The following is a 19,502-nucleotide window of genomic DNA, read 5'->3' on the forward strand; positions in this document are numbered from 1 at the left end:
TTCTCGTGATGTGTTTTTCAGCTTCATCAGGTCATTTATGTCATTCTAGTTAGGAGTTCCTGTAATCTTTTTTCAAGGTTCTTAGCTTCCTTGCATTGTGTTAAAAAATGCTTGTGTCAATTTGTCAAACTAATTCTCCGTCCAGTTTTGTTCCCTTGCTGGAGAGGAGTTGTGATCCTTTCAAGGTTTTTGGAATTATCAGCCTTTTTGTGCTGGTTTTTCCTTATCTTCATGGATTTATCTACCTTTGGTCTTTGACGTTGGTGACCTTTGGATGGGGTTTTTGTTGATGTTGATGCTGTTCCTTTCTGTTTGTTCGTTTTCCTTCTAACAGTCAGGCCCCTCTGCTAGAGTTTGCTGGAGGTCCCTTCCAGACCCCGTTTGCCTGGGTATCACCAGTGGAGGTTTCAGAGCAGCAAATATTGCTGCCTGATCCTTCGTCTGGAAGCTTCATCCCAGAGGGGCACCTGCCAGATGCCAGCCGGAGCTCTCCTACATGAGGTGTCTTTCGACCCCTGCTTGGAGGTGTCTCCCTGTCAGGAGGCACGGGGATCAGGGACCCACTTGAGGAGGCAGTCTGTCCCTTAGCAGAGCTCGAGTGCTGTTCTGGGAGATGTGCTGCTCTCTTCAGAGCCAGCAGGCAGGAACGTTTAAGTTGTCTGAAGCCATGCCCACAGCCGCCCCTTCCCCCAGGTGCTCTGTCTCAGGGAGATGAGAGTTTGATCTATAAGCCCCTGACTGGGGCTGTTGCCTTACTTTCAGAGATGCCCTGCCCAGAGAGGAGGAATCTAGAGGGGCAGTCAGCTACAGTGGCTTTGTGGAGCTGTGGTGGGCTCTGCCCAGTCCGCACATCCCTGCGGCTTTGTTTACACTGTGAGGGGAGAACCACCTATTCAAGCCTCAGTAATGGGGGATGCCCCTCCCCCACCAAGCTCAAGCATCCCAGGATGACTTCAGACTGCCGTTCTGGTAGCAAGAATTTCAAGCCAATGGATCTTAGCTTGCTGGGCTCCTTGGGGGTGGGATCCCCTGAGCTACACCACTTGGCCACCTGGCTTCAGCCCCCTTTCCAGGGGAGTGAACGGTTCTGTCTTGCTGGTGTTCCAGGAGCCACTGGTATATGAAAAAACTCCTGCAGCTAGCTTGGTGTCTGCCCAAAAGGCCGCCTAGTTTTGTGCTTAAAACCCAGGGCCCTGGTGGTGTAGGCACCCAAGGGAATCTTCTGGTCTGCAGGTTGCGAAGACCCTGGGAAAAGCGTAGTATCTGGGCTGGAATGCACCATTCCTCACGGCACAGTCCCTCACGGCTTCCCTTGGCTAGGGGAGGGAGTTCCCCAACCCCTTGTGCTTCTTGGGTGAGGCGACACCCCACCTGGCTTCTGCTTGCCCTCCGTGGGATGCACCCACTGTCTAACCAGTCCCAGTGAGACGACCTGGGCACCCCAGTTGGAAATGCAGAAATCACCTGCCTTCTGCATTGATCCCATTGGCAGCTGCAGACCGGAGCTTTTCCTATTTGGCCATCATGCCAGCTTGTGGAAGATTTAAAAACTATTTTTTAATTGTGGAAAGTAACATATTGAAAGGCATATAAACATGATTTATACTTTGGTGAATTGTTAAAATGTGAATACATAGTCATTGCCACGCAGGTCAGGAAATAGAATATTGCCAGCATCTTGGTGCCATTCACGCACACCTTCCCAATAGCACATCTTCCTTTCCTCTAAAGCAGGGGTCCCCAAGCCCCAGGCCACAGATGGGTACCAGGCTGTACAGCAGGAGGTAAGTAGTAGGCCAGTGAGCGTGACTGGCTGAGCTCCGCTCCCCGTCAGATCAGTGGTGGCGTTCGATTCTCACAGGGGCATGAGTCCTCTTGTGCACTGCATGTGCGGGGATCTAGATTGCACGCTCCGTGTGAGAGTGTGACTAATGCCTGAGGGTCTGAGGTGGAACAGTTTCTCATCCCAAAAACACGTCCCTCCCCTCGCTGCCCCCGCCCCGGTCCATGAACAAATTGTCTTCCACAGTGGGAGATGGGTGCACCAGAATCTCGCAAGTCACCACTAAAGAACTTACCGTATAACCAAATACCACCTGTTCCCCAAAAACCTATGGGAATAAAAAATTTTTTAAAAGAGAAATATATGAAACAGTGATTACTGAGAATATTCCAGGTTAATGTCAGACGGCATACCACAAATACAGGAAGCTTTCTTATTTTGAACGAAGCCAGAAGAAAAATGGGGAGTGAAAGATTTACAAATACTGGTGTAAAATGCTGAGAGAAACACCTTACCTTATTAAGAACGTGTACTCAGATACCTCTGGGGATCTAGACGAAGAGAGCCTTTGAATGACTGAGTTCCACCTGTCAAGACTCAGCTTCCCTGCAGGGTTGGATTTGCCCAGCAGGTGTGATCATCCCACATGTGGCTGATGGCACAAGGTGCTTTGATTAACCAGATGCTGGCAGCAGCTGCCACCCCCGCTCCCTGGTCATCACAACCACAGCACCGTGTTTTCACCCCCCAGCCCCGGAGGCTGTGGAGCAGCATATTGAGGATCACTGCACTGCATGATTCCTAAAGCTGTTTCCATTTAAAACAATCAGATACATTTCTATTGCTGAGCAAAGGTTGTTTGCCTTTTTTTGTTGAGACAGTCTGGCTCTCTCACGCAGGCTGGAGTGTGGAGTGCAGTGGTGTTACCCTAGCTCACAGAGGCCTTGAACTCCTGGGTCCAAGCGATCTTCCTGCTTCAGCCTCTAGAGTAGCTAGGACTATAGGCACCTGCCATCATGCATGGCTAATTTAAAAAAATTTCTTTTTTGTAGGGATGGGGTCTTGGTTTGTTGCCCAGGCTGGTCTCAAACTCCTGGCCTCAAGTGATGCTCCTGTCACTGCCTGCCAAAGTGCTGGGATTACAGGCATGAGCCACTGTTCCAGGCCTGCAATGTTATTTGAATAAAGTATTTGTCTCTTTTATCAAAAAGTTCTTCATTTTACTGGGTTCCCAAATATCTAAACTGATCTGCATGTAGTACCATGAAATATGTAAGAAATTCATCCGTTTGTTTCTGCAGTTTCTTTCTTTCTTTCTTTCTTTTTTTAGTCAGTCTCACTCTGTCTCCCAGGCTGGAGTGCAATGGTGCAATCTTGGCTCATTGCACCGCCGCCTCCTGGGTTCAGATGTGTCTCCTGCCTCTGCCGCCCAAGTGGCTCGGATTACAGGTTCCTGCCACCCCGCGCAGCTAATTTTTGTTATTTTCAGTAGAGACGGGGTTTCACCATGTTGGCCAGGCTGGTCTCAAAACTCTTGACCTCAGGGATCCACCCACCTCGACCTCCCAAAGTGCTGGGATTACAGGCTGAGCCACCGCGCCCCGCCCCTGCAGTTCATTTCTGTAAGGACACAAACTTTAGAGCCAGACCCTGGATTCGTATTCCACAGGCATAGCTCTGCTGTTTACTAGCAGTTATTTCCTTTGAGTTTTTACATAATGTTACTTTGAGCAATTATGTAATCTCTTGGTGCCTCTGTAAAATGGAGGTGATAATAGTACCCATTTCACAGTGTTGCTGTAATGATTAAATCAGTGTGAATAAAGCATTTAATATACTGCCAAGAGCATCGTATAAATGTATCCAAGTATAAACTATTACTGTATTTATAAAATGAGATATTACTAATTAAATTTCACACAGGCAACATAAAAATACTTAAAAAATTTTTTTGATGGGGAATTACCTTTTAAAAATTAAATTACTGGCTGGGCAGAGTGGCTCATGCCTGTAATCCCAGCACTTTGGGAGGCTGAGGCAGGCGGATTACTTGAGGTCAGGAGATCGAGACCAGCCTAGCCAATATGGTGAAACCCCGTCTCTACTAAAAATACAAAAATTAGTTGGGCGTGGTTGTGTGTGCCTGTAATCACAGCTATTTGGGAGGCTGAGGCAGGAGAATCACTTGAACCCAGGAGGTGGAGGTTACAGTGAACCAACATCGCACCACTGCACTCCAGCCTGGGAGATAGAGTGAGATTTTGTCTAGAAAAATAATAACACGAAAATAAAATTACTTCATCTGGAGAAGCATTTTGCTGTGGCATTTAACTTAAAACTGTACTGTGAGGAATACCAGTGAATTATTCATTCCTTAATTCAATATTTTTTGAGTGTTTGCCAGGCATATGCTGCATTCTAGGAAGACAAGGAATTTACACAGCAGTAGAGGAAGTGGTAACTAAGGGAACGAATAAAGCCCAGGATAATTATCCGGAATCAGCAGAAAGGCCTGGGAGGATTTGTTGTGTGCATGAAGCAGATGAGAGGCCTGGGCTGGACCGTGGTGACCAGGGGAGAGGAAACAAGGGCTGTCGGAGAGGGTGCTGGAGCCATGTTTTGCAGGGTCAAGACTCCAAGCAGCTGGGAGTATCTACGGGGAGTTTAAATTTCTTTCCAAGGAAGCTGTGAGGAGAGGTTTTACCCAGGGGAGTGTGCTGGTCTCATTTACATTTGCTGAAGTTTTTTCTGTCTACTGCATGGAGAATGAATTGGAGAGGGGCGGGCCCAGCCTGGCAGTAGACATGTGCAGCACTCCAGGGCTAGGCGGATGGGCGGCAGTGAGGCGGAAGGAAGTGCACGCAGTCAAGTCAGATCACACACATTTATTTTGGTGGTAGACTTGACAGGTGGTGTTGATGGCTTGGGTGAGGAAGACAATGAGGAGGCACGGACATTACCTGGATTTGTGGCTAAGTGCCGTTTTGACAATATGCATATATTCGCTCTATTATTAAACTTTCTTTTCATTTTGACATGATCCTTCTCAAAACTGTAAACGTTCTAGTATGTGTGCTGCCTAAGTGAACATGAAAACCGCACATTTTTTAGGTATTTTAAAACTTTTCCAATCTAGATGTTTTGCACTGCAGCCAAATTGTACAGTCGTTTCAAGTTTTTTCTTGTTTTCTTGTTTAGTAATGGGAACCGCCTTTGTTGATATTTTGGGTATTTAATTGGGAGCATTTTACCTGTTAATTATGGCTGTTGAGGATTTAAACTCACTTTATTTACCACCAGTCTTTTGAAATTAGATTGCTGAATATCCTGCCTGCCCTGGGGAGTGTCAGAGCCTGCGAGGGCCTGCACCTGTTGAGAGGCAGCTTTCCCTCCTCTGCGCTTCCTGCTTCTGGCTTCTATGGGCGATGAAGGGGTGTGGGATGGGAGAGGCACCTGGAGCTGCTGAGCCAGCTCCACCTTGGGCTCGCTGTGTAACTTCATTGTTCTTTTCAGCATGGCCTTCAGGGGTAGGAAGTCAGGCTTATGAGATTTTATCTACGTTGCTTAGGACTGGTATACCTCCTCAGTAAGTGGAATTTATTATTACTTTACTAAAATATGGCTTCTTCGTGTGAATGAAGTGAGATCAAGCATATAAAGCAATCTGAAAAGATTGCTTAAATTGTTGCATGTGGAATTAATTATTTTACTTTTTTCTAAGAAATGAAGAGAAACGGGGGGGAAAAATTCATTAGACAGTAATGCATAGAGATTTTTTACACCTAAATGAGAAGCCAGAAATTCATATAAAACATAAGAACTTCAAAAAGATTTCTTAGGCACAGAGTATTATTAAACACTCATGGATGTTTTTGATTTCCTATTACATTAAAATACTCAAATCAACTTCATATTCAGAACATTTAAAAATAGCTCAACCTTAAAAAGATATAAAGTATTATCAGCTGTGCTTTTTGTGCATAATTAGCATGTTGTGCCTGTGGAGGTATAATGACTTCTCACCTAATGATAGTATCATGATTAAAAGTTCAGATGGTAAAAATTGGAGCTCCAGCTGGGTGACACATTTGATAACAGTTCAAAGATGACTCCAGCATAGAAGCTATGCTATTTTAGTTCTTCGTAATCCCCCATTCACCCATCAGTGAGTTGTGAAGGCTCTGATAAAAGAGCCTTTTAGAAATGCTTCCATTTGTTCCCTTTCTTACAGATTTAATGTGTGCCCAACATTTCCTTCAGTGCTGGACAGGCTGCTGTGAAGGGACATCATCTTTTCCCTTTTTCCAAGATGGCTCAAGATTCAGTAGATCTTTCTTGTGATTATCAGTTTTGGATGCAGAAGCTTTCTGTATGGGATCAGGCTTCCACTTTGGAAACCCAGCAAGACACCTGTCTTCACCTGACTCAGTTCCAGGAGTTCCTGAGGAAGATGTATGAAACCTTGAAAGATATGGTAAGTAGTGGACCAAAATAATGAAATTATTTTCTGACTTCAGGGACTCTGCCAGATTTCACCAAGACAGAATGCCACCGGAGTCAGGTGAAGTGCCAATGGATTAGGAAGACAGGTTACTCAAGAGCTGGCTTCCTAGTCTCCGATTTATTATATTATTATAATTTCTTCTTGAGTAGCTGTATTGTCACATGAGTCTTCCTGACCAAACAAGTTGTTTTTAAATAATCAAGATTTCATGCTTGTTGTCAGGTAGTAAATGGGATTCTTTTAAAGGCCTTCGTGTCCCTTGAATCTTGGAGAATTTGCTACATGCTTAACCTTTTCCTCAACCCTCTTCTCAAGTGGGCTGTCCTAAGAGATGATAAATATTACAGTTTCTTCTTATGAATGTAATACTTTTTATAAATATTAAGATTTTGAGTATCTTTACTATTATATAATTTATTATTTTCAAAATTTACTGTATTTTCATTTTGATGTCGTTTTATTATGATATTTTTATGATTTAGCACGTTTATATATTATGAGCTAGTATTTTGTATTTAATTTCAAAATGAAAAGCAAAATTGTCACTTAACAAAGTGCTCTTGTATTAAGCTTTTCTTCCTGGAATCAAAGAGTAAGTAGGAAATTTGAAGAATAATTTGTATTGGTAGTATGAGTTCATACGTCTTTAGAAACTGTAAGGAAAGATACAGTCTGTGTGAACAACCAACGCTAATTTTTAAAAATTTTTTTAATGAGACATATGGAATTTGACCTTTATGTGGTCCCAAAACGTCTGGGACCAGCCTTGATGCTGGGACACGTGTGAGACGTTTTGCCGCAGGAGCAGAAAGTGCCCATTGTGTCAGCTTGCTTGCACCTTATCCTAGTTTGCTTTTATTTCTGAGCTTTTGTGAAAGGTAACAAGTGGAAAAAGGTCCAGTTGTGCAATAGCATGCACGTGTGTTTTTAAATCTATTTGGTTGATCCTTTTTCTGTTTCAGGGTTTAGATTGTTACAGCCTAAGTATGATGTCATTTGCCACACAGTCATCACAATAGTAATAAACAGAGATATATACATTTATGCTTTGGCTGCTTTTATTTCTCTTTACAAGTTCCAGAGTCTCGTCCCTTTAAACCTTGTTCTTTGAAATAGTCTTACTGGAGTTGAGTTCGTAACCTCTCTTATGTTAGAATGAAAACCAGGATAAAGATGTGGGATTATATAGTTAGTAATCACCAATAATGTGTTTTCAATTCTTAAGCAGTCTTTATTTTTAAATAAAGAAGCCTTTATTGACTATTAAGTATGAGTAGAATTAATTTTGCAACACAATTGATTTTACCTGTGTCATACATCTTAGTTTGGTGACCCCGTTTAAGGATGAAGTAAGGTGGTTGGTTGCTTTTTAAACTTTATTTGAATTACTTACCTAAAGATCTTCTCTAATCTTTTTTTGCTTACTTTTAAAAATGGTATACTAAACAAGAAGCATTCAAGCTCCCTCAACCTGTAATGTCAGTTCAGTCTTTCTGAGTTGCATAATGCTTTTACTGACCAAAATTTATTTTTCTTTCACAGAATTCTAATACAATCTTTGAAAGATTCCCCACAATTGATCAACTGTTGGCAAAAGCTTGTTGGAATCCTTTTATTTTAGCATACGGTAAGAATCCAAAACGTGTCCTCGCAAAATATAATCTTTGCATTGTTTCACAGAGGCTTACATTATGAACCTTTCTCCTATTTTTTTTTTATGGAACAACTTATCAAATGTATTCATTGTTCCATTACAAAGATGGCCTCCTACACTGTTGTCCAGGTATGTGTGTGTAGGTTTGTATAGATACACACACACACACACACACACATGCATGCACGCACCATGTAGATCTTCAGGAAAATAGAGCTCTTTGTATTAGAGGACAGCAACTCCTAGATGATTTAAATATCTATTTTTGCCTGTAATCACTTTCATAACTTCATTTTAAATTCAATATAAAATAGCTATACTAATGATACCGAGTTAATTTTGTTTCACGGTTTCATAACTCACACACTGTTTCCATGTTGTAAAGTCATTCTTGAGAGTCTGAGTCCTGCCATGACTTTGCCTTTGGCGTTGCCGCTGTGACTTTATTTAAGGGTGCCATTTTGGTTTTATCCAAGGTGGAGATGAATGTGGGGGCACTTAGGGGAGGTATTCCTTCAGCAAGCTCCTGTCTGCTGTCCAGTCTCATTTCCTGTGCCAGCTTCCACAGCTGTACCTCATGGTGGTAGCCGGGTCCTGTTACTAACAGTGCCTGAAGGCACTTTGTGGCAGGGTTCCTTTCACACTCATTCTCCTTTGAAATAGCCTTACTGTGCTGAGGTAGGAGCTGCTGGGAGTGTCTCCATGGCCTCCAGCACCTCCCTGTAATACACTTACTTCACGGTCTGATGCCCTGGAAGACAGCATGACTCTCAAGAGCAGGAACCGTGGTTTTAGTTCTCTTTGTCGTCCTAGGGCCTCCCAAGGAGCATGGCTGAGGTTTGCTTTAGATTGACTGTAGTATTAGCTAATGTAATATTTACTTTTAAGATTTTTTAAAGTCAAAGACTAATTGCATAATGTAATGACATTAGAACCCAAAATAAAATGAATATTCCCCTTTGATGTTGTAAAGAATCCTATAGTTTCCCATTTCTAGGCTGTCATAGTCATTATTGGAAGAGATGTGAACTAGGCGGGAAAGGAACAACATGCGTGTTTAGCCCTGTGAGCAGGCGTGCATGGACGCCCACACACTCGGCCTCCCTCATTCTGCCCCACCCTCGTATGTCCATCCTCCTTGCCACTTACACCTCTTTCCCCATCCCCTAAACTTCTTCAAGTTCTTGATTCAAATGGCAAAACTAGTGAGGCAGCAATGTGTTTGCCCATCAGGGCCACGTTACCTGTCCTTGGTTTATCTATTGCAGTTAGGTCAGTGTTTCTCAAACATCTTTGACCAGAAATACATTATGTATATGTGTATGTGTGTATATGCATATGGATATGCACACACACACACAGTGAAACACATCTCATGAAAGAATACATACAATAGCACCCCCCTTTGACTTTCTGCAGTTTCAGTTACAGTATAGTACAATAAGATATTTTGAGAGAAATGGAGAGATCACATTTACTTAACTTTTTTTTTTTCTTGAGACAGAGTTTAGCTCTTGTCACCCAGGCTGGAGTGCAATGGCGACATCTCGGCTCACTGCAACCTTCGCCTCCTGGGTTCAAGCAATTCTCCTGCTTCAGCCTCCCAAGTAGCAGGGATTACAGGTGCCTGCCACCACAGCCAGCTGATTTTTGCATTTTTAATAGAGATGGGGTTTCACCATTTTTAATAGAGATGGGGTTTCACCATGTTGGCCAGGCTGGTCTTGAACTCCTGACCTCAGACGATTCGCCTGCCTCGGCCTCCCAAAGTGTTGGGATTCCAGGTGTGAGCCACCGCGCCTGGCCTAAGGGTTTAACAAGAACAACAATACGAGAAATCAACTGTAACGATACAGTGTAGTACATAACTTTCATTCCACTGCGTAGTTTCAGTTGATTTGTTGTACTGTTGTCCTTGTTAATCCCTTACTGTGCCTAGTTTATAAGTTAAACTTTATCATAGGTATGTGTATAGGAAAAAAACACTGTATTTAAGGTTTGGTACTGTTCTCAGTTTCAGACATCCCCTGAGGGTCTTGGAACATTTCCCCCATTGATAAAGGGGGACTACTGTATTATTCTGTGCAGTCCATATTCACTATGCTGTTCATAGTGAGTGGTGTTCATGACCCGATACTGATTTCATAACCCTTGATGCTTCTTGACCAAAAGTTTGAAGAACATTGATCTAGGCCAATATTGATGGCAGGAAAAAGGAAAAGAAATTGTTGAATGACCTTCGTTTAAAAGCAGTACCCATTGTTAGGGGCTTCATGGATTTATTAACTGCTTTTTAGAAGGAAAGAAATTCTACGTCCTTTTAATGTACATGGTGGATGTAATACGTCCTCAAGTCAGAAGTGTGAGAAACACGGGGAGGTTTATGATGTAGTGTGAGAGGCATTGCTCACTTTGAGTTGGGCACTGTTCTCTGTGGACTACATAATGGACCTAATTAATTCTTGATGACAGTGTTGCAGGGTAGAAAATTATGGATTAGAGTCAGTGAGTCGCTTTCCCTAGAATACAACACTAAGAAGAGCCAGAACCCCACTCCTCGTGTGACTTTAAAGTCCACCTTGCTGTAATGTTCTGTCCCTATTGGATCACATCTTGTGACTGAAGTGTTCCAGTCTTGGCATTCCCACTAGCCAGCTTCACTTGCACATACATATTCACTCAGCACGCATTTACCAATTATTATTAGTATTATTTTGGAGATGAAGTCTTGGTCTGTTGCCCAGGCTGGAGTACAGTGCTGTGGTCTCGGCTCACTGCAGCCTCCACCTCCCGGGTTCAAGGGATTCTCCTGCCTCAGCCTCCTGAGTAGCTGGGACTATAGGCATGCACCACCACATCCAGCTAATTTTTTGTATTTTTAGTAGAGACGGTGTTTCACTATGTTAGCCAGGATGGTCTCGATCTCCTGACCTCATGATCCGCCCACCTCGGCCTCCCTAAGTGCTGGGATTACACCACACCCAGCCTATAAAGTGTGTTTTTGTGTGTGTGTGCCAGCCCTTAGGAAAACGCGGCTCACCGTCTCTGCCCACTGGGAGCTTCCAGTCAGGGAAAAAGAGATACTTAAGCAGGTCAGCCTGACTCAATGTAATGGTTCTCTGATGGGAGTAGCAGTTGCTGAGAGGAAAGGAGGGTTTCTCAGGAGAGACCCTGCTGGGGCAGACTTGAAGATGTGATTCTCTGAGACAGGGCAGCTGAACTTGTGGGGTCTCACGTTTCTTCTTTGTGAGAGTAGGAGTTCAGACTGATTTACCCTGGTGTCCTTGAACTCGTATCTATCATCTTTCCTTAGCACCTTATCTGCATTACCTTGGCCCCTCCGACAACCAGAAACAAATTCTCCATCCCTTTCTGTCTCAGCGCTCGTGTTACCTTTTGAACTGCTCTTAAATTTCAGTTTCCTATTGAGGTGTGCCCTGGCTCTGAGCTCGCAGAGGTGGCTGAACAGCACGAAACCCCGTGAGCAGTCAGATGTTGCTTGTGTTGTCCCTGTTGTTTCACTGGTTGGGCATTTTCTTCCTGGAAGGGATCTTTTCTTATGGTTTTATAATATCAAAATTGCTCTTCTTTTTTTTTTTTTTTTGAGATGGAGTCTCGCTCTGTTGCCCAGGCTGGAGTGCAGGGCGTGATCTCGGCTCACTGCAAGCTCTGCCTCCCAGGTTCACGCCATTCTCCTGCCTCAGCCTCCCGAGTAGCTGGGACTACAGGCGCCCGCCACCGCGCCCGGCTAATTTGTGTGTGTGTGTTTTTAGTAGAGACGGGGTTTCACTGTGTTGGCCAGGATAGTCTCGATCTCCTGACCTCGTGATCTGCCCACCTCGGCCTCCCAAAGTGCTGGGATTACAGGCGTGAGTCACCATGCCCAGCCCAAGATTGCTTTTTAATTACAGTAAAAGCAAACTGTTTTCATCATGGAAAAAAGTAAGTAATACGTAGTGTTCATGGAGAACAAGATCAGAAAAGGGTAATAAGGAAGGAGGGATGATTTGGAAATGAAAAGATACTGAAAAGAGAAGAGAAGAAATTGATAATAATGGAAAGTTAGAGAATACCTTTTTATTCGGTGATGTCTTCAGCGTAAAAATACTGCCTTCACCTTCTGAAATTCTGGTCCATTGTTTCTAACTCTGCCCTCATGATTAAGCATGACAGCTGTTACTTCTCTTCTTCACTATTCGCTCTCTATTTCTGTATAACAAATTTCCGCCAAACTTAGCAGCTTAAAACTGTGAATATTTATTGTCTTAAACATTTGCTGCCTTCATACTTCGTAGAATTAAAATTTAAAGAATTGCTTTAGCTTTTATGTGGAATTTCAATTCCAGATACCAAAAGGTAAAATATAAGGTGGCAAGTGTATGTTGTCATCTTCCTTTCCTTTCCACTCATTTTTAGAATCCAAATTTACACTAAGATGGACTGTCAGCGACTGTCCCTGCAGTGAATCCCAGGCAGTTTCCCATCTCACTTAACATGCCTTGTGGGATGCTCCAGCCTGAGTTCAAGGCCTCCAGGGTAGAGTCTGACAGATGCCAGCCCCTGGAGTGAGTGCTGGTGGCACTCATGAATAGCAGTCTGTGGCTCATGTTTGTAAATTGCCTAAGCAAAGCAAGCCGTAAGCTCATTAGCAGTGCATTTCAGTGCATTGACTCTGGGCATGGAAAGTCACCCCCTAGAGGTTGGGTGGAAGTTTCTCTGGCTCCTTCTCTTTTTTTATTTTTTGGGAGAAAAATAAAAAATAATATACTGTTTGAACTAAGTTTGTGCAATCACTCCACACCTGGGGAAACTCCCAGTTTTGGGTATTCTTTTAGATTTAAGCTTCATAAACTGACATTTCCTTTTTTTCCTTTTTTTTTTTTTTTTTTTTTTGGTGGTGAGTGTCTGGTGTTTGGAAATGATCCCCGTCAGATTACATTCTTTTTAACAGCCTGCTGCATGTGTAAGGATGTCACTGGGTGCATCTGTCACACTTGCTACATGAAGCTAGGTAGAATTTCTTCTAGTATTTAAACTATGGGAAGCATAACAGTCACATTTTTAGTTAGTGACATTGGTTCAGCCTGAAGAATCTTAGGATCTTTAGTGGTTAAATTATACGACTCTTGAAATGAACTGATCTCAGGCAAGCCAGTGCTTTATAATAGTTTATTTGAACTCATAAAAACTAGGGGAAAAAATGAATGGCCTCAGAATAACCCCTGATAAAGTTTTTTCAGAGATGTTAGTTATTGGAAAAGCTTAAGCTATATATGTTCACGGGAAAAAATGGGTTTAAAAATTACTGTTAGCAATCTTTAGTTTGTGGATAAAAATACAGAAGTCGCTTACTAGAGTTGGTATTGTTCTTATTTCTTTGTTAATGAAGTCCTTAGAAATGCTGGGTTTTGGCCAGGCATGGTGGCTCATGCCTGTAATCCCAGCACTTTGGGAGGCCATGGCAGGAGGATCACTTGAACTCAGGAGTTGGAGACCAGCCTGGGCAACATGGTGAGATCCCTTCTCTACAAAAAATACAAAAATTAGCTGGGTGTGTGGCACACACCTGTGGTCCCAGCTACTCAGGAGGCTGAGGTGAGAGAATGGCTTGAGGCTGGGAAGTGGATGTTTCACTGAGCTGAGATCATGCCACTGCACTCCAGCCTGGGTGACAGAGCGAGACCGTGTCTCAATAAAAAGAGAAAGCTTGGGTTTATTAGATTACAGAAGATGAGGCGGTAGAGAGGACTGATTCTGGGCACCGGGTGTCTTGGCTTCACCTCCATGGCCTGGTAAAGTCTGAAGTTGCTTTGCCCTAGCTCGGGTACTTCTAGACATCTTCAGTTTCTAGGCCTCATTTTTGTTTCTTAATTGTGTTATACAATCTTCAGCTAGAATAGACTCAGTCACCACAAGAGGAAAAAGAAAGTGGTTCATCAAGTGGATGTTTCTGCAGAATGTAAGATTTCAAAGTTCAGATTTTTATTGCATGTTTGGTAAAGTTTTGTATTTTAAAGAATTTACATTTTAGAGTAAAGGAGCATGTAAGAGACTTCTATTTTTATCCAAAGCACTTGGTACTAAAAATATTTTTTAAAACAATCCTTTTTATTAAATTGATTTTTAACAAGTGAAGATATTTTGGCAAATTAGAAAATTAAAAGATTAAATCAGAAATATTGGCTGCTCACTGCCTGTAACCATTAAGTTGCCTTAGAAAGGTGGAAATTACTAACCGCTGGAAATGTGAAAACCTGATCATGAGGAAAGCCCAGTTCTCTGAGTTCTTTCCATCCTTCTCATTTGGCTTTAAAAATTGCTACTGTTACAGAAAGGAAATTGACCACACAAGAGTTAAGTGATCCCAAGGCCACAAGAAGGAAAAAACTCCACAAAGTTAAGCTTAGGGAATTCTGAGGGACAGCTAGGAGAGCGAAGATAGAGTGAGGGAAAATATTCCTGTCAGCAGAAAGAGAATGTGCAAAGTATGGTGGTGAGAAAGCAAATGTTACATTCAGGGATACTTGTACTGTGAACTTAGTAGTTTGAGATTTTCCTAAATATAATGTTTAAAATATTTTTATATTGGTTATTTTTTCTGCTTGATAAAACTTACTCATTAAGTTTTCCTTTTTGTAGATGAAAGCCAAAAAATTCTAATATGGTGCTTATGTTGTCTAATTAACAAGGAACCACAGAATTCTAGACAATCAAAACTTAACTCCTGGATACAGGTAAGAGAGTAAATCTTGTTCAGCACTTCTTTGAATTAAATTGATTATTTAAAAGTGCTGCTTAAAAAATTGTTGGGGGGGATCCAGTTCTATGATGTTTTAGAAACTTTTTCAAACATACCTTTCACTGTTACATTATCTTGCTTTTTCAAGAGATTTCAATTTTGCTTGACTGTGAATTCCAAAAGATATAATTCTTTAGGGTGAAGACCTAATGTTGAGTGGTTTTGAAAAGCTTCTTTCAGGTGATTAATGTATTCCGTTTCACTCTAACAATTGCTATCCTTCAAAAAATTGTTTTTTCCTGCCAACTTGGTTTAGATTCCTTTCCATGTGCTTCCCTGCCTCTCTCAAAATCTGTTTTGTAGTAAAATGAAGATTCAGCAGTGCGGCGGGAGCAGCACTCTTTATTTTGTATCCCGAAGTTGGCGCCTGGGCCAGCGTATGCACAGACTAGATCTTGGTGCTGCGTGGCCTCTGCTGCTCACGCTTTGCAATTGGCTACCTACTGTACTAGTCCAGATAGCTGACAGCTTCCTAGATTTCCCTGTCTGCTTCTGCTTTCTCCCAAAGGGCAGGCGTCAGGTGGCGCTGTGGTGAAGCTGGGCTGCAGCTGCCGTCATCAGCAGCGCATTGGCTGTTCTTTTCTGTTCCCCACACTGCCTTCTGCAGCAACCCCAGGACTTGCTGGTGCCGGTCAGACTCCACTTAGTATGCATGTGGTTCAGATTAGCTGCTTAGCATTATGAAATCGTCCAAACAGATGAGTGCATATGGTTTTGTCTGTCAGTCTGACTGGTGAGATCGTTACATTCACTGCTTTTTACGATTTCTTTGTTTTAGACAAAATTGCTAACAGAGATGATGAAGACTGTATTTATATTTTTCTGTTTGAAAGAATAGAAGGGAGTCAGAGGGATTGGGCAATGGAAGGAAAGAATACAAACTTTAATTGGAAGGAAAATTCATGTAAGGAACTGAAGAAAGGAACGGATGAGTAGAATTAGGGAAGAAAGAGTGCGTAACAAGGCCTAAGAAACAAAATAACATATTTAGTCCTTAATTGTTTTAATTGTTGCTTTTATTGAGCATTTGATACTTTAATGCATATTTAGCATATAATTTTGCATTAGATAGCTCATTCAGTCCTGAAGTAGGCCATCTAATGAAGTGTTTTTAGCGTGACTGGGTTAACTTTCATTTAACTCATGACTTTATTAGCCTATTTAAAAATTTCTAGCCTTACATTTTATTCTGTGTTTTCTTTGTTTAATACTTTATCTACTTATTAGTAGGTACTTATTAAATATAGTTCAGGGAGTGAAAACACTTAATCTGTGCCTTCAGGGAATTCCCAGACTGGTAACCAGGTCACTCCAGGGTAGCATGGTTGGGTTATGACTAGAGCTGTGTTTAGGTATGATGGTGATGTAGAGGGGGACACTTACTTTGACATGGGGGTTTGGAGACATTTCCTGGGGCAGGTAACGTGTTAATTGAGTTCTGAAGGACAGCTAGGAGAGCAAGGATATAGTTAGGGAACATATTCCTGTCAGCATAAGTAGACTATGCAAAGTATGGTGGTGAGAAAGCAAACATATTCAGGGGACTGCAGGTGCTTAGGTGTACCTGGAACTTGGGGTTTTGTGGAGTTGGTGATGAAGCACGAAGCCAGAGAGACTGGCAAGTACAGTCCTTGCATATGGCTATAGAAGGTTTTTATCTTGATGGCAGTGGGGCAGCCACCAGAGTATTTAAACAGAGAGATCATGCCTGGGCGCGGTGGTTCACACCTGTAATCCCAGCACTTTGGGAGGCCAAGGTGGGCCAAACATGACGTCAGGAGATCAAAACCATCCTGGCTAACATGGTGAAACCTTGTCTCTACTAAAAATACAAAAAATTAGCCAGGCGTGGTAGTGGGCGCCTGTAGTCCCAGCTACTAGGGAGCCTGAGGCAGGAGAATCGCTTGAACCTGGGAGGCAGAGGTTGCAGTGAGCTGATACCATGCCACTGCACTCTAGCCTGGGTGACGGAGCAAGACTCTGTCTCAGAAAGAAAAAAAAAAAGTCAGAGAAATCATGTCGCCAGTGTGAGTTTTAGAGACTAACAGCAAAAGGAAGTTGGTTGAGAAGAGGCCAAGGATAGACATTGGAAGCTATTGTACTGATAAGTTGAGAAACTGGGAGGGCCTCAAAGAAATGGAGGAGGGGGCCCGATTTATTAAATATTAATAAGGTGAATACCCAGCAGGTATAATGGCAGATTAAATGTCGATACACTTAGGCATAGCTGGAAATGTCCAGAGAGCAGGTGAATATCCCATTCTCAGGGGAGCAAGCTGATTTGCTGGCAGAGGGTTGAAAGTCAGCCACCTGTGGGAATAGTAGAAGCCTTAGGTGAGGTGGGTGCTGGGACAGGGGCCCAGGAGAACTGGAGAGAGCCTTGGGAGACACTGACCTTAAGGGGAAGTGGAAGAATGATTGATGCTGCAGAATACAAGGAGGGGTCCAAGAAGTAGAAGGAGAGAAGCAATGGAGAATTAGTGCACGTTCATATCTAATGCCATAGAGCAGCGCCGTCTAGTAGGAATAAAATACATGCTGCATAGATAATGGTAAACTTTCCAGGTGCTGCTTTAAGAAACATAAAAAGAAATAGTTAAAATTAATTTTAAGAAGATATTTTACCTAATTCAGTATATCCCAAATACCATCGTTTCAACATGTAATCAATATTAAAATTACTAATGAGATTATAATCTTTCTCATGATATATCTTTGAAATCCAGTGTGTATGTTACACTAACACTTACATCTACGTGTTGTATCTTCATTCAGACATTAAATTTTCTTTGCAAATTCTTGATCTGTATTTAGATTTTATAAAATATAGGGTTGAAAAAGTAGATTCACATACCCAGGTTGTTCCAAGGAATTTTATAACTGAATCAAGTATCGGTGTTTAAATTAAAATTGAATTAAAATTAAATAAAAAGTTCAGTTACTCCCTGGTGCTTACTGCACTGCAGTGCTCTGCAGCCACATGTGGCAGGTGGCCACTGTGTTGGACAGGGTGGCTATGGAGCATAAGGCAGAAGGGTCGAGAAATGCTACTTGGATTCAGCCACTGTCAGCAAAGACTCGATGAGGAGAGGTTTGGTGAGAGGTGGAGGGGAATAGCCAGATTGCTCCAGATTGAGAAATGACGGGGAGGTGAGGAAGCAGAGATGATAAACTTCACTCTTTCAAGAAGCTTGGCGGGAAAGGAGGGAGGACTTTGGCAGTGAAGGAGGTGATAGCCAGACTAGGGTGGGGTGGGCTGAATTGAGCAAGTCCTGAACATGCTTTACATTGAGATGAATGTGCGGGTAGGGAGCAGGTGAGGATATGGGAGGTTGGGAAAACGGTTTCCCTCCTTAGTTACCAAGCAAGCCTGAACTAAATAACAAGAACCGATAAAACGATGTCTGAGAACATATTAACGATCAACTCTTAACAATTTATTGTTAACATATTAATTATTTAACTCTTAACTCTAAAGCTAATTACATTGCCCACCATCAGTCAGTACATACATAATCTCACGTTGGCCATAAATGCAGCAAGATAGAAGGTAGTCTGTAGGTTGGTTTATAAATCAGTTCACATCTCGGGTGTACTTGATTTCAGCTTGGAGGTGATATTTTCTTCATGGAGGTTTTAGAGTGACATGATACACGTTAAAGATGTGTACCTTGTCATGCAATATCCTTGTGAACATTATAAAACAGCCATATTTTAATGTTTGCTAATTCATTCAGCAAGTATTTATTAGGGCCTGCCATGTGCTAGGGTGTTCTAATTGTGGTAATAAAATCTTGGGTCATTCTGTGTTGTTGGAGCATTACAAGTATGATTGAAGTACCCTAAATCGAAAACTAATAATTTCTTCAGTAAATTACAAAATTCAGTAAACATTCAAATTAATTAATAAATTTGAAAATGGCAGACTGAGTTGTATTTTCAGCACAGAGAAAAAATGGTCTGTTTGACACTTGACATGTTAGCATGTGTTATATTGGAAACACATTAATAAAATGTTTTGGAGTTTTACTGACAACCTTGAATGTGCCGTCATAGAGCACCGCCTCAACAGCTCTTCTTACAGTTCAGAGACGAAGTTCTGGGACTCTTTCATGTCTTTTGGGAATATGTGCTCTTGAAAAACGTAGTTTTACTGGTGAATCCACTGAACAGATACTTTTTGAGCACCTACTGTTTGCCAGGCACTACTATAGAGGCTGAGGATACAGCACTGGACCTAGAAAGACAGTCTGCTCTCAGATGCTACAATAGATGGGGAAGGCTTCCAGGGCCTGCCAAATGTAGGAGGATGCCTGTCTTCTCTGGGCAAAACCATGCCCCTATTATTTTTTATTCTGATGAAACACACACACACACACACGATGCCTGTCTTCTCTGGGCAAAACCATGCCACCATTATTTTTTATTCTGATGAAACACACACACACACACACGATGCCTGTCTTCTCTGGGCAAAACCATGCCCCTATTATTTTTTATTCTGATGAAACACACACACACACACACACACACACACACACACACACACACACACACACACAACAGGGTGCCAGGAACAGAGATCCGAAGGTGGTGTATTCTATCTGTATTCCCTTTGGAAATGAAGTACTAAGCAATATCCAGATACCTTCTGTCCTCTACTTTCTTCTTTTTCAAAAAAAACCTTAAATTTAAAGATTTAACAGACTTACACAAAACATAAATGCCAAGCTTAACAAGTTGTGAAAGATCCTTGTAATCA

The 19,502-nt window shown here is 42.2% G+C and overlaps 1 protein-coding gene across 8 annotated transcripts in view; it reads left to right on the plus strand.

Annotated features, from left to right (window-relative positions):
* Positions 1 to 19,502, plus strand: part of FANCC (FA complementation group C) — a 217,563-nt gene that overhangs the window by 59,867 nt on the left and 138,194 nt on the right. For 7 of the 8 annotated variants that reach the window (XM_030919731.1, XM_010372004.2, XM_030919736.1 and 4 more), the window contains 3 exons: positions 6,015 to 6,257; positions 7,830 to 7,914; positions 14,581 to 14,675. In XM_030919731.1, the coding sequence (XP_030775591.1) occupies positions 6,093 to 6,257; positions 7,830 to 7,914; positions 14,581 to 14,675 (345 nt within the window). In that variant the 5' untranslated portion in view covers positions 6,015 to 6,092. Of the gene's footprint in view, positions 1 to 4,877; positions 4,895 to 6,014; positions 6,258 to 7,829; positions 7,915 to 14,580; positions 14,676 to 19,502 lie in introns of those variants that run through there. The other variant, XM_030919735.1, reaches the window with a different exon arrangement.

Source organism: Rhinopithecus roxellana, chromosome 16 (assembly GCF_007565055.1).
Source record: "Rhinopithecus roxellana isolate Shanxi Qingling chromosome 16, ASM756505v1, whole genome shotgun sequence".
Classification (NCBI taxonomy): Eukaryota; Metazoa; Chordata; class Mammalia; order Primates; family Cercopithecidae; genus Rhinopithecus; species Rhinopithecus roxellana.